Raw genomic sequence first — 14,508 nt, forward strand, 5'->3', positions numbered from 1 at the left:
GCAATATTTGTAGAAGTATGAATAATTTAAATATTAAGTGCGGCTAAGCCTAACTTAGAAGCAGTATTTGTTTACGTTTGAAACTTAGCAGAATATTGAATTAAGTCAGTTGCTGCACCTTCAGTGTCTTTCTGTCAGTCTTTTTATTGTTCTTGTCGGTCTTTCTGCAGCTTCAATGCCATTTTGCTCAGTGGGACCAAAACGAAACTTTTTGTTTTGTGCACCTGTAACGTTGCGCGCCTCCAACTTGCACGCAACCAAGAGGTGACTGTGACAACTGGATAAAATACAGAATCTTGTGAAGGGTTTAAGTCCCTTTTTATTCAACGTAATAAATTACAATTGCGTTCTCTTGAAGCTTACAGACGGTGCCAACTTGGCAGTCAAATAAAAATAATAACCTGAAAAGAAAATAAAGACAAGATTCTAGCTACGAGGCTCTCTAAAATAACTAACTCACCGCGTTTTACAATACCGCTGCTAATTCAGCAGACTTGAAACTCACTTGAACGATTAACACTACTTCCCGCCAAGCACATAGGCCGAAACGCGGGGTTCTTCAATTTCTCGCTAACTACCTCTGCGCTCGTGAAGTAAGAATATCACACACCGAACTTGTTTCCTTCTATTTAAATCATAATACTTCCGCTGATAATTTGAATACTTGCGCGTTCTACTCAAATTTACATATTCTGGCATTGGCAGTTCCAGGGGAAAGTAAGGCTTGACAGGAAAGATAGTTTAAACTTAAAATAAATGTTAGTTAAAATAAATATAAACCCTACACACCGAAAAATCTGCCTTCTTGCCTGCATGTCGAATTGCTTGTTTTTGCGTTTAAACTGTCATTTTAATTGTAAAAATTGTTTTTTAATTGTTTTAACTGTATTTGGTGTTTTATATCTTTCTATATCTTTCAATTTTTAATGAAGATATTTTGAGAGTTTTTGTATTTTTGCCTTGCCACGAACTGAGAATTGAATGAATTGAATGAGAAATATATCTCTAATGAAATTCGATGAAATAAGTGTAAATAGGAAAAAATGCGTATAATTTAATATTACGTACAAGCATAAGTCATGTGGTGTACACATCAGATTTTTTTCGCAGTTGAAAATTAATCAGAAAAAAGAAATCTGCATGACAGATGAGCATCTACACTCTCTGATGAAGATAATTTCTAGTAATTTCTTTCCAAGGCTACAAACTTTATCAGAAACGAAACGTTATCAATCTTCAAGCTGCAGCACGAAATAAAAGAAGTTTATAATTATTTACGCACAAACATGTACATTTTTGTTTATGATTATAAGAGAAAGAGTCTAAGTTGTCATGATTTATTCTTAATCTTATTATACACTTGTCTATATATTTCTCTTGTTTTATTATATTTTGTCCCACTCGTAAAAGTTTCTCTGAAAATTTACAATTTTCATAATTTCTTTCAATAAAAATTAAAGCAAGTTATTTAATTATTAGAACTATTTTAAATAAAAGTCAGGCAGAAAATCTAATACTTAATTGTCAATATATTTGTGTTACAAAATGTAGCCAACAAAACTGTTGGCCAGGTACCAAATCCGAATGGGATGATATTATTATTATTAGCTCAAAGGGCGTTGGGTCAGAAGGGCTATTAATTTCGTTTTGACATTTTGCGTTGATTTACTATAAACGGCGAATCATTTTTTTAAATTGTTGTCACCAAATATTAGAGCCAAATATTATATGTAAAGAAATTAAATAATGAAGAATCTGCATAAATGTATGTATGTTTCTCGCATTGTGAGAAAACAACGGCAACTAGAACCATCAAATGTTTACAATTTTACTCATAAAAACAGAGCTACTTCATATTATTTTAAATATAAATAACAAGAGAAATAAAAAATTATTTGATTAATAATTATAAATACTTCGTTTTGGGTCCGTGTATCACGAGAAATTTTGTCAAATTTTAATTTTAATTTTGTGGAACTCTTAGAGGAGTTACTTAGAACAGTAGGGGGTTCGCGAAAGACTAATATAAAAGGAAGTAATCGTACCAAGAGATATATGAAATTCTTTTTACTGAATGGTGACTACTGTGCCAAAAGACTGAATTTAATTCAGTGTTATTCAGGAAAACATTCTTTGAAGCATATTGCTTTGCAATATTCTAAACAGTAAAAGTTACTGAATGGTGACTACTGTGCCAAAAGACTGAATTTAATTCAGTGTTATTCAGGAAAACATTCTTTGAAGCATATTGCTTTGCAATATTCTAAACAGTAAAAGTTACTGAATGGTGACTACTGTGCCAAAAGACTGAATTTAATTCAGTGTTATTCAGGAAAACATTCTTTGAAGCATATTGCTTTGCAATATTCTAAACAGTAAAAGTTACTGAATGGTGACTACTGTGCCAAAAGACTGAATTTAATTCAGTGTTATTCAGGAAAACATTCTTTGAAGCATATTGCTTTGCAATATTCTAAACAGTAAAAGTTACTGAATGGTGACTACTGTGCCAAAAGACTGAATTTAATTCAGTGTTATTCAGGAAAACATTCTTTGAAGCATATTGCTTTGCAATATTCTAAACAGTAAAAGTTACTGAATGGTGACTACTGTGCCAAAAGACTGAATTTAATTCAGTGTTATTCAGGAAAACATTCTTTGAAGCATATTGCTTTGCAATATTCTAAACAGTAAAAGTTACTGAATGGTGACTACTGTGCCAAAAGACTGAATTTAATTCAGTGTTATTCAGGAAAACATTCTTTGAAGCATATTGCTTTGCAATATTCTAAACAGTAAAAGTTACTGAATGGTGACTACTGTGCCAAAAGACTGAATTTAATTCAGTGTTATTCAGGAAAACATTCTTTGAAGCATATTGCTTTGCAATATTCTAAACAGTAAAAGTTACTGAATGGTGACTACTGTGCCAAAAGACTGAATTTAATTCAGTGTTATTCAGGAAAACATTCTTTGAAGCATATTGCTTTGCAATATTCTAAACAGTAAAAGTTAACAAAAAAAAATAATAATAATAGAAATTAGTCAATCGCAAGAGTGAGCTATATACAACTTTGAAAATTGTTGTACCGTAGTGGTTTCGAGTCTGTTACACTTGAAAAGTTTTCTATGAAAATGTCAAGTTATTCTCTGTCTCTTTAGGTTACATTAGTTTAATAAGCCAAAGAATAAAGGCATTGAACTTTTTCTACCGTTTAAACTTTATACATTACAACAATGTTTTTACCTCAAATGGGCGTTAGCTCAGAAGGGCTATTAGTCTCAAAACGGCATTTTGCGTCGAATCACTTTTCTGGTTGTTGCCACCAAATATGATCGGCCTGTATTATATTTAAAGAAACACAGTAGTGAAGAATTTACATGAATGTATGTATGTTTCTCGCATTGTGAAAAAACAAGGGTACCTAGAGTCATAAAATTTTGATTAACTTAGTCGTCCAATCAAACACGGGCACTTGGAAGACCGAATTTGGAATTTGTTTTATTGCCTGTTTCATATTTTATAAAGCATCAACGAATTTTTTATTAACAAGTAATATAAAAAAAATTTAATGTCAATTCCTACTTAGGTCAACAAAGAAAAATTTTATTTTAGTTACTTTTTATTAACATTTTTTCGTTTCTAATTTATGAAGCTGATGGTGGTCTATAATTTCTCATTCTATCCATCTCTTGTAATGCTTTATTATTGCAAGGAACTTTTCCAGTGAGTTTCGAGCAATCCAATTCTTCAATATTCCGTCTAATGATTTCATACGACTCAACGTGACATACGCTTGACCTGCGCGATGGTTTCGTCCTAGATATATTAGTACATAATCTACAGTGCTATTTGTTTATTTTAATAAGCAAAGGACATTTTGAAGGATTATATTTTAAACATATATTATTATCACGTTAACGTAGAAATATGGGGAGAACTTTCGCTACATAATGGGACATGACATCCGTTTCATCCAACTCTATAAAACTACAATTCTTTGATTCCATACATTTTAAAAATATTTAGAACTCTGTCTTACTTTTGCCACTTAGTTTTGTTAAATATTACAATCCCATTTATCACAGTCATGTACTATTATTTATAAGTTGTTATAAAATTAATTTTTACAGCACGGGAGAATTCGTAATAAATGGTCATTATTTGTAAGTCTTATAATATACTTAACAGCATATCTTTAGTTCCGATAAACAGGAATAAATAAGTAGGAATTGTTTTTAATATGAAAAAAACTGTACTATCACCAAGTGTTATCCACTACAAGTTAAAAAAATATATTTAAACTTTAGTGGATGAATAAAAAGTATTTTATTAACGATTGAAAATTTGAACAAGATATAGGTAGCGTGGGAGCTAATAGTAGGAATTTAAAAAAACTCAACGATTTCAAAGCGAGCAGTGGCAACACTGTAGAAAATAAAACATTTTTATTTCCAGCGCGCGAGACTGTCTATGGGAATTTCTAAGGATATGTTGTTTTTAAATACTATTTTAACATAAAGTGGAGTCATCCCATAGATCTCGAACGTACTGTCGAAACATGTATGCTTCCGTAAATAAAAAATAAAAATAAAAATAAAAATAAAATAACCCGCTTAGTTATAATATGAAATCTGAAAGCTTACAGATCTTGTTTTTATTTCATAATTTATTTATTTATTTTCATCTTAAGGCTTCAAAACTGCTTAGCAAAATGACTTTTTCTTGATCTTGCTTCATCTTTTTTCATGAGTAGAAATAATGTACTTTATGTTTTACACCTTTATATAACTTACAAAAATGAATGTACTCATTACCAAATTCGATTTAAGCATCTAAAATATCCTTATAATAATACTAACAAGTAACAAAATTCCTGGTTTAATGGCAAACTAATTTACTACAATATTTGCGAAGCAGATAAATTTTATAGGCTGCTTTAATGAAAAAAATGAAAAGGCTATTCTTGTACATTAAGTTTAACATGAAATATAGTGAAATTACCATACGACGACTATTCATTGTTCCAGATGATATTCCCCTTTTCTGGAAGTGATCGCTTTACAGAATATTGTTGCGTGCTTACAAGTTCATAGTAGATTGAATTCAGAAGTCTGATAATTGATTAATAAAATTTATTCTTATCAAAAGAAATGCATCACAACTCTGGAATTTTCCTCAGAAATATTACTACAACTGTTCGCAGTATCACGCAGTATAATCAGTTATTATTCTTCAAATTACTAAGAACATTAAACGCAACGCGATGCAAAGCGCATCTAAAGAGAAAGCTAAACCGATCTTACGCTGAACTCGCAACAATAGCAACAACAGCAACCAACTGACTGACTAAACAACTGAAAGCAAGCCTTAAGTTTTCAACCGGCCACGAGATATGTCTATACTGGAAAATAATACGAGGGTGGAATTACGGTTACAACTAACATAGTGGTCTATTACATTTATTCAATTTCTATATATATTATGGTGATAAAGAGACCGGACCAAAATGTCGCCAAATGATCACCAAATTGGCAACTTTTGACGAGTCATCGCCAAATTACCGAGATACTCGTTTACTCAATGAGATTTTCCTTTTCGCAAAAGTCTAAGCCAAAGGATTTGTTTCTCAGAAAAAGATAGACATGCATTCAGAAAGTTAGAATCGATTTTTAATTCTTTTCGGCATAGTTTACTCTTAAAATTTTTCTCCCGTTACATTACACAGAAACAATACAACAATTTTACTTATAATTCTACTAAAATTACATAACTAAAATTACCTGAGTACAAAAGTCGTAATAATATAATTATCTGTGATGTTCAATCCTGTTATTTAAATTTATTCTCATAAATACTGGTCACTGTCTGAAGTGGCCCGTCTTAGGAAAATTAATATGACAGCTTTTACACCTTTTCATGATTTTCATGCATTAAATTAGTCATAAGAAGAATTGTACATTATCTTAGGAATATAAATCATAAGATACAGCAAACTGAAAACTATCTGAAATTTTGCAATTATTAATAGCAACTTCGAATTTTTGCTAAAGTTCTTAAGAGCACAACACATTCAGTATTGCCAGATGATATCAGAATCAGGTTAGTTTGCGAGACTTGTCAGAACCTAAAGTCCTATTGACAACTGCATCGTAAAAGATAAAAAGTGCGTCGACTTTTGAATAATTTACCTTTAGAGAAATGGAGAAGAAGTGTAAAGGTCTCATAGATGATAATTTTCGTTGTTCAAATAATATTAACAACAAGCCTCTGCCAACGAATGACTGATTTCTTCGTGCACTAAAATTTATTATACCTTTCTCCTAAAAATTATCAAACTGAAACGGTTGTATTAGCAAAGCTTAATGGGAAGGAGGGTAATATGTTTACGATGTTTATTCTGGAATTTCCAAATGCAGATCAGATATCACAGATTGTTATTGTTGTTATTGACTAAAGCTCGCTTGTCTGACCTATAGTCAGCCCAAGCCGACGAAATTTCTCGTGGCAAGGAGCGCAAGATGTCTGTCGTTGGCAACAGCTCTGAGCACCTTACAGATGACAGAGCAACTTAGCTCAGTTCCACCACAATTTTAAGGGAGAGTCCCCCGGAGGGTCTCCCACACTTCGTATTCTACCATCAACCTCTCAAGAGGATTTTCGACTCGCCACATATTTAGAGTGTCCCCTCCCTGCCGCATGGACACTATACATTTACAAACATCCATGCCTTCTTCGGGATTCGAAGCGGCACCTTCGGCACAGCAGTCAGCGAGGCTAACCACTGTAACCGGCTGGGCGGCAGATACCGGTTGGGATGAAAAAATAATAATGCAATAAATCTCACGAAGGCAATATTGCTCATCCTACATTATAGAGGACTGAAATAATAAATCAAAATTTTACCGTAATGTAAGTAACTAAAATGTTTCCAAAATCATTGAGCGTATAAATTTTGCAAAAATTTAGATTCAAGTTTCCAATTCTTTGCACTTTAGAAGCTTAATTCTCTCAAATCAAACATGGCTTATTTTCTATTTCTGTTGCATCATTTTTTCAAGATCACTTATCAGATCTTATTCTGAAGACGTATTTGTTATTAACCGATGCCCAGTAGTCGGGAGTGTTACGGTATAGGCTTTCATAAGGAATCTATTTTGTACATTTTATATTTTAGAGCCCAGACTGCTTGCGTACAGATCTCAGCCAGTGCATTAATAGACGTCAGGGGTAGGATACGTATGCAAATGAAAAAATAAAGCAAAGTAAGAATGTAATTGTTAATCTGTTTTGACAGGACACGCAGGTATAACGTGTCATTTACTGAAGGAGATAGAAAAAATTATAAATAAAATTTCGTAATTTTATTAATGTTACTGTTATTTGAATTAATCTCCTTTTTAAAGAAATGCGTTTATATTTAACCTATAGATTCCTTATCATATGAAACCTAATACAAATCTCATTAAACGTACACTTCCTTTTGCTCAGTTCTTATATTTTAGCTTTAATTGGTTTAATTTTCGTTTATCGAAACCTGCCAATTGTCGAGTTCATTGAATTCACCGCTTTTTAAACCAGGTAGTTGTTTAGTTTAGAAAACCGAATTAATCAAAGTTGGCTCCATCAACCAGCGAGGGGTTAAGGTCGGTAGATATTGGGAGGTCATTATTGGATTTGTATCTAACAGAACGGGCTGACTGCGCGGTTTTTTTCCGTGGTTTCCCTCATGTGTAACGAGAATACGAGACAGTTCCCAGTTACTCCAGTTACTCCAGGAAAGCATCCCTCAACTTAGGCAGATAGCCCTCGTGTCCTTTGGAATTATCTAACCATTTATGAAAAAAAAAAAAAAAAAAAAAAAAAAAAAGAGATAAGAGACCTTTTAGGAGTATTTTACAAACAATATGCCGTTAAGGAAAAAAGAACTTATTTAAATAGCGCATGAAATTATACAGCGAAAGTTTAATTCTTTCATTGCATCAAAATCTTCTTAATGCTATTTCTTATTTTTTTTTTAAATAACAAATGCTTGCGTTTCATAGGGGAACATGCTAATTGTAGTTTCGTTTTTGAAGCAGGGTTTTCATTGAAACAAAACCTCTGCCTGAATTTGCCTTTTGAATGGATTTTTTAGCCCAAAAAGCGTTGGCTCAGAAGGGCTATTTAAGTCTGGAAACGGAATATTTGCGTTGAATCACTGTAAAAGGCTGAATCAGTTTTCAGATTATTGCTACCAAACATTATAGCCCTGTATTATTTTAAAAGAAGTTAAATAAAGGAGAGTGCGCATGAATGTAAGTATGTTTCTCGCATTGTGGGGAAAAAAGGACGGTATGTAGAGCCATCAAACTTTGAATAATGTAATCCTCAGTCCGAACACAGGCACTTGGAAGCCCGAATTTTGAATTTCGAATTTGTTTTATTATCTATTTCCCATTTTGTAAAGCACTAACGAATATTTTATTAACAAACTCAACAATTTGAAAGCGAGCAATGGCAACACAGTAAAAAAAAAAAAAAACACGTTTTTCATCTCCAGCGCGTGAGACTGTCTATCGGAAATTCTAAAGCTATGCTGTTTTTAAATATTTTGTGATACTGCTGGCGAATTGAATTTTATGTCGTTTAAGTGCGAAGACCATCATATTTTATAAATAAAGGTAACCAATAAAACGTTAAAAAAAGTTCCTCTGAGCGAAATATGAAGTCTGAAAACTCTCAGATTTTTTTAACTGCATAATTTAATTGTTTTTTTGCTTAAAACAGATTTTTAATTTTTAGTGTTGTCGGTGCTTCATTTAATTCAAGGTTTTAATACTTACACTTCCTTTTAATCATAATTAGATGTTTATTGATTGATTACTTAATTAATTAACCAGTCAACCAACACAGAGGAGCACAGAATTATTATTAAGCGTATGGAATCAGAATATCTAGATACTGGAAATAGAATAAATGGCTTGGTAAAATAAAATGTTTCTACTCATTTGTGCCTATGTTAAATACAAAAATAAAGCTAATATGTTCAATTAAACCTAAAAAAGTCACATTTTAGACCCTTTATGAAATTAAGGTAATTGCAAGTAAAATATGTATACAGTTTATTATTACTCACTAAGTTTATTATCAAAACTTAAAACAATATACTTTTACTTAAAAATCAGATTTAGGTAACATTGAAGAGAAGGATTTGTATTGAAAGAACATAGTTTTCAATTTGTTAAAGGATAAGAATAATGAATTTCAGGTTTTAGTTCTATAACGTGGACAAAGGAAATTAAAATAAGCTATAATATTGACAGAAAATAATATTTTAATCTATACATTCGTTAAGTATGAAATACATATTCCGTCAGTAAACTAAATGCAACCTTCCAAATCGTAAATAAGCGTCAGGACAATTTTTTTAAAATTGTAAAATACATCTGAAATCATCTAAACTTGTTTTCAGTGTATTTGCTTCTAAAGGTACAACCATAAAAGACTAAGATAAAAGTCCTATCACGTGACGTTTACGAGCTCTCTGTTTAACACTTGAACTCTATTTCTTTTTGATCAGTCACTACGTATCTCGAGCTATCAAGCTATCAAGTTTTAGATAGGAGAAGTTTCCTGAGCAGCCTCCAGAGATGAGAAATATTTATGTCTCTCATCGTACAGTATCAGCTGCTTGTATGCGATGTCGCCAGCTCCGTTCTTGTTTAACTAAAATTGGATGAATCACCGAGCAATTGTAAGTTAAAAAACGTACTGGAGGAATATAAATAGTGCTCAAACAGCTGATGAAGTTTCACTTTAAAGAATTTTCACTTTTTAAACAGCTCTTTAAGTGATCAATAGCGTTCGTACAGTATATGATAAAATCATATAGAAAATTTGTCCAGACCTTAAATAATGATATTCCTATAAGTTTTTATTATAAAAAGTGAAAATTACAGACAGTCTGTGAGCTGCATAGTGGCTGAAGAACGTCGAAAGCAGTAATTTCTTCTGTTTAAGTTCCGCATATTAACATTAAAATGTCAAACAAAGTTGCAAATATGAAAAAGAACTCACTGAGAATAGACTTCCAACCAGTATCGACTACAGAACCTGGACAATCCGAAAATGTGCCTAATGATGAGGAAACTATGTGTGGAGTTGGATCCTTCTATCCCACCTGGTTACAGAAATTTAGCACGCCCAAAATCTTTCTGGTAAATCACAGTATATTAGGTGTCCTACAAGGAGCCTTCTTCACCTATTTAGTGGGTTGTCTATCAACGCTTGAGAAAAGATATGCATATGAAACCAAAGTGACGGGTATAATTATGATCTCCGATGAAATAAGTCCGATTCTTTTCGGTCTGTTACTGGGATATTTTGGTGGTAAGTCTCATAGGCCTCGTATTGTTGCATTGGGAATGGTGGTAGCTGTCGTCAGTTGCTTTGTTATGGCAGTGCCCTATTTCATATATGGTCCTGTTCTTTACCATAATGCAGAAGGTTTGAGGCATTTAACAAACAGAACTAAGTACGAAGTTTGTGATCTGAACGAAAAGGATTATTTTTGTGAAAAATCACCAACTTTGACTGCTGTATCTCTTTTGTTCTTTGGAAATTTTCTAAAAGGATTCGGTTCGTTAGCTTTCTACACCATTGGAACATCATACTTAGATGACAGTGTAAAAAAGAAAAATTCTCCTGTTTATTTCGGTAAGTTATTATTTTCAAAGTTCTATAAAAACACAATACATGACTACTACTCTTTCCTATTATATTGAGTATTGTCTTTGTTGAGATGTTTTATTATGCTTATATAATAGAACTTTTAAAGTGACTAATGTATTAAACATGAATTAACACCACTGACCGTTTAAACATTTTTTATACAGCTCGAATACTTTGAAATAAGTAAATAACTTAAATCAGATATTCTTAATATGCTTGTTTATGACTTAAGCTAAGCGAGTAAACGTTGCCCAGTTAAAAATACAAATAATTAATCAGTTATACCGATATTAAGAAATGTTATAAATTATGAAACTTTTACTTAAAGCAACACTTTTTTGATTTGCCATGTTTAATTTAATTAGAAGGAGTGAGGAAACTTAGGCATCATAAAAACATTAAAGAGTACCGATGATTTTTAAATCTCACGCAGAAACAAAATTTTAAGTTACATCAAACTTGAGATACGTACTGAAATTTGGTGAATGTATGTAGTGAATAACTGTTGTTATTAACAAATTATCGAAATAGTTCTTATATTTTACTGCAAATCATACAAAGATTCGCATTTGATTTAATTCTAAATTAATTTAATGGAATTTCCACCTTTTAATACTTATATAATAGTTTATAATTCTTATATAAGGGATTTTTAACTGGCTCTTGAAAATTGGTGATTATGTTATTATGACGTTTACATAAAGGTTTTCAACTGCATTCATTTGAAGTATCCTTTTAATGACTAACCCTGACAACAAATGTTTTACGAATGTTTTAAACTTGTAGACGTCATGAATTAGTAATTAAAAGTTAGTATGCGGATTTTAAATTAGTATCGCATTTTTATCTTCCTATGAAATTTTAATATTTGTTGTTGCACATCTGAGTCAATATAAATAATTAAGCACACGATTCTGTTTGCAAGTAAGAGTGAGCAGTTTCAAATTAAAAATTTCATTGTTGAAGTTATTGTTTTAAGTTTTATAGTTTTGAATTCAGTATCTGGTATGACTGGGAATCATTTGATCATTTTAAAAATATGTCTGTCTATAGTATATGACAAAAGATATTTATATATAATGCGCAACAGCTTCATTTGCATCTAACAAAGCGGCATAATTTATTCTTTTATGACAACAGATGAAGTGAGGAAAAAATTAATATTTCGTGTTCTGACATATTTTATTTGTAATAGATTCGTCGAAGTTAGTCCTAATAACTTCAAATGAAATTTCAGTTTAAATCTGCAAGCATTTTAGTTTCGGTTGAAAGGTTATACTGGAATTTCTTCTTCTTCTACACCCATTAATATGGCAAGATTTTTTCATTTACAGATTAAATGCACTTTGAAACATCCAAAATATACATTTATAATATGAATGATATAAGTTTATTTTTCCTCCAGAAGAGGCCACCAACTATTATAGGCATTGGCCTACACTACTGAAGCCAGAAATGGTCGTCACTTTATAAGGTATTTCTCCCGCCTTCTTAGGTGCCTTTATGGTATGGTGGTCTGCACGCTGGGCGAGTATTCTAAGGAGGTGGTTCGATTCCCGGCGAAGGCGTTGCTCATTTTTCACTTGTCATGCTTCCAAAAAATACATAATTAATGTCTCTATAGCGGCGGCCGAACTAAAAGGGTGGTGGATGATGATTCTCCACGCCCAGGATTTAGCGATTATGTCCCCTAAAAGACCCAGTCGCTTTTTCAAAGGTTGCGATAATTCTTCCACCTTCTTAGCCTGCTTTCGTGGTGTAGTGGTCTGCACGCTGGGCGTGTATTACAGAGGTCCGTGATTCGATTCTCGTCGAAGGCGTTGCTCATTTTTCCCTCGTGCTTTTAAAATACCTAATGTCTCTACAACTTAATTTATGGAGGCACATAATAAGTGGGCTACCGCTGTCTTCTATGAAAGATGTCCAAAATATTTACATTCATGCCTTTTCCGGGATTCGAACTCAGGCCCTTTAGTACGGCAGTCAGTCCCAGCAATTTCATAAGAACATAGTATGTAAAATGCTAATTCGTTCTGTTATGCAATTTTGCTATAAAGCAACAAAGAATTAGTGTGGAAATCAGAGATTATACAATCTTACAATCTCATAATACATTATTTTCCTTTTATGGCTATCACAAACATTCTTGTAAAAGTCTCAGTAATTGATTAAGTGTATTTACAGATTAGGGGTACATGTTTTAGTGGTAATGAATATACTATGTTTGTTTCCTTTTTATCACTATTAAGAGTCGTTAAACGAACGCGTTTTCTTTGTTGCAAATGTCTTATCTTTACTCTTTCTTTTGCAAACTCATGATTTACATATTTTGTACCTTTTCATAATAATAAGGATTTATTTGCATTTTCTTGATAGATAATTAAAAAGTTTATTACATGGAACTAAGCATTTGTGCAATATTCTTTTGATTTCTGCGTTTTCTTCAAAAGAAGGTTATATATTTATACTATAATACACCATTTGTTCATCAGAGCTTGTGGCATTTTGGATACACTTACGTATTTCTGGCGTAAAATACTGAACTTCAGAATTCTAGTTTCATGTGTTTCTTCATCGACCCTTAAATTAATTTTTTTTTTAATTTATAACTATCGTAGGATAATAATTTAAAAAAATTAACGTGATTTATATATGTAAGAACAAGATTTTCTATATTTAAAACAGATATATTTATGTCTAGTATTCCTAGGTCGGTAGGTCCATAGTAATTCGTAGGGTTATAGATTCGTAGTAATCCAAAGGTTCACAGGTCCATATACACATAGTACTCATTTTTAATATTTTAGCAACTGAAAATTTTCTGTAGTATTCAAAAGCATATTACAAGAATATTAGAAACATAAAATAATATTTTTTACATTAATGAATACTGAGCAGTACAATAAATGATGTTCTTTTTTGTAAAATTTCCCCAAGGAATAATTTTCTCATAGAATAATAAATTCATATTTCTAAATATTTTACTACGCACTTATTTAATTTTCAATTTTTTAAAAAAATTTTTCAACAGTTTTAGTTTTCAGAATTAAAATTTGTAATAGTCTTAGTTTTCAGATTTTGGTTCCATAGTCCGAGGGGAATTTCAAGATTTACATAGGTTTGAAGGGGGGAACAAAATATTTTTTATAATCTTAAAGATTGCGCATGTAGGTCGACATTTGGACAATTCATTTTTTAAAAGTCTAGAAGTGCAAAAATCCGTGGATTATACATCAGAAGATTTAGTAGGGATATGAGTGAACGGTATGGCGTTGATACACGTTTCTTGTCCCATATTTTTGAGAAAATTAACAGTGGATTTTGACGTGTCGCTTGTTCAAAGTTTAAAGTTTGACGATTTCATTCTGTCGGCTGATATGATAAGACGATCAAGTTCTTCATTCATTATTTCTCTATTAATTCTTTGACTTCTCGAAATTCCTTCGCTTCCAACTACTTTGGCAGTTTGTACGATATCTTTGGCTTTATTTTCAGTCAAAGGAAATCCTTTAACATGTTCGCTGCCGAGTGACATTTTCAAAAATGGTTCCACCCCGCCAACAAATTTTAATTAATTGTAAAATAAAAATTTAAAACATGTATTTACGGGAAGATATTGAGTTCAGATAATTTTTTATTGCTTTATTAATTCAAATAATGTAAGATTTCAGAAATATTGAAAATGGCTGAAACAGGTTAAATATTGTATGAATTGTTTTTACTAAATAATTACATTAAGAATATGTATTGTATTAGCAGATGAGGGGATAAACTTGTAATAATTAAATCATTAA

General features: G+C 31.7%; 1 protein-coding gene across 2 annotated transcripts in view; it reads left to right on the top strand.

Moving 5' to 3' along the window:
* The window catches only part of LOC118189267 (solute carrier organic anion transporter family member 74D-like), a 79,137-nt gene that overhangs the window by 20,688 nt on the left and 43,941 nt on the right, over nucleotides 1-14,508 (top strand). The window contains exon 1 of one of the 2 annotated variants that reach the window (XM_035359847.2): nucleotides 9,596-10,699. The exons of the other annotated variant lie outside the window; for it this stretch is intronic. Within the exon in view, the coding sequence (XP_035215738.2) occupies nucleotides 10,024-10,699 (676 nt within the window). The 5' untranslated portion in view covers nucleotides 9,596-10,023. Of the gene's footprint in view, nucleotides 1-9,595; nucleotides 10,700-14,508 lie in introns of those variants that run through there. 2 annotated transcript variants of the gene reach the window in all.

This window comes from Stegodyphus dumicola, chromosome 9 (genome assembly GCF_044657685.1).
Source record: "Stegodyphus dumicola isolate Sdum_Otavi_A_Nest chromosome 9, ASM4465768v1".
NCBI classification, from domain to species: Eukaryota; Metazoa; Arthropoda; class Arachnida; order Araneae; family Eresidae; genus Stegodyphus; species Stegodyphus dumicola.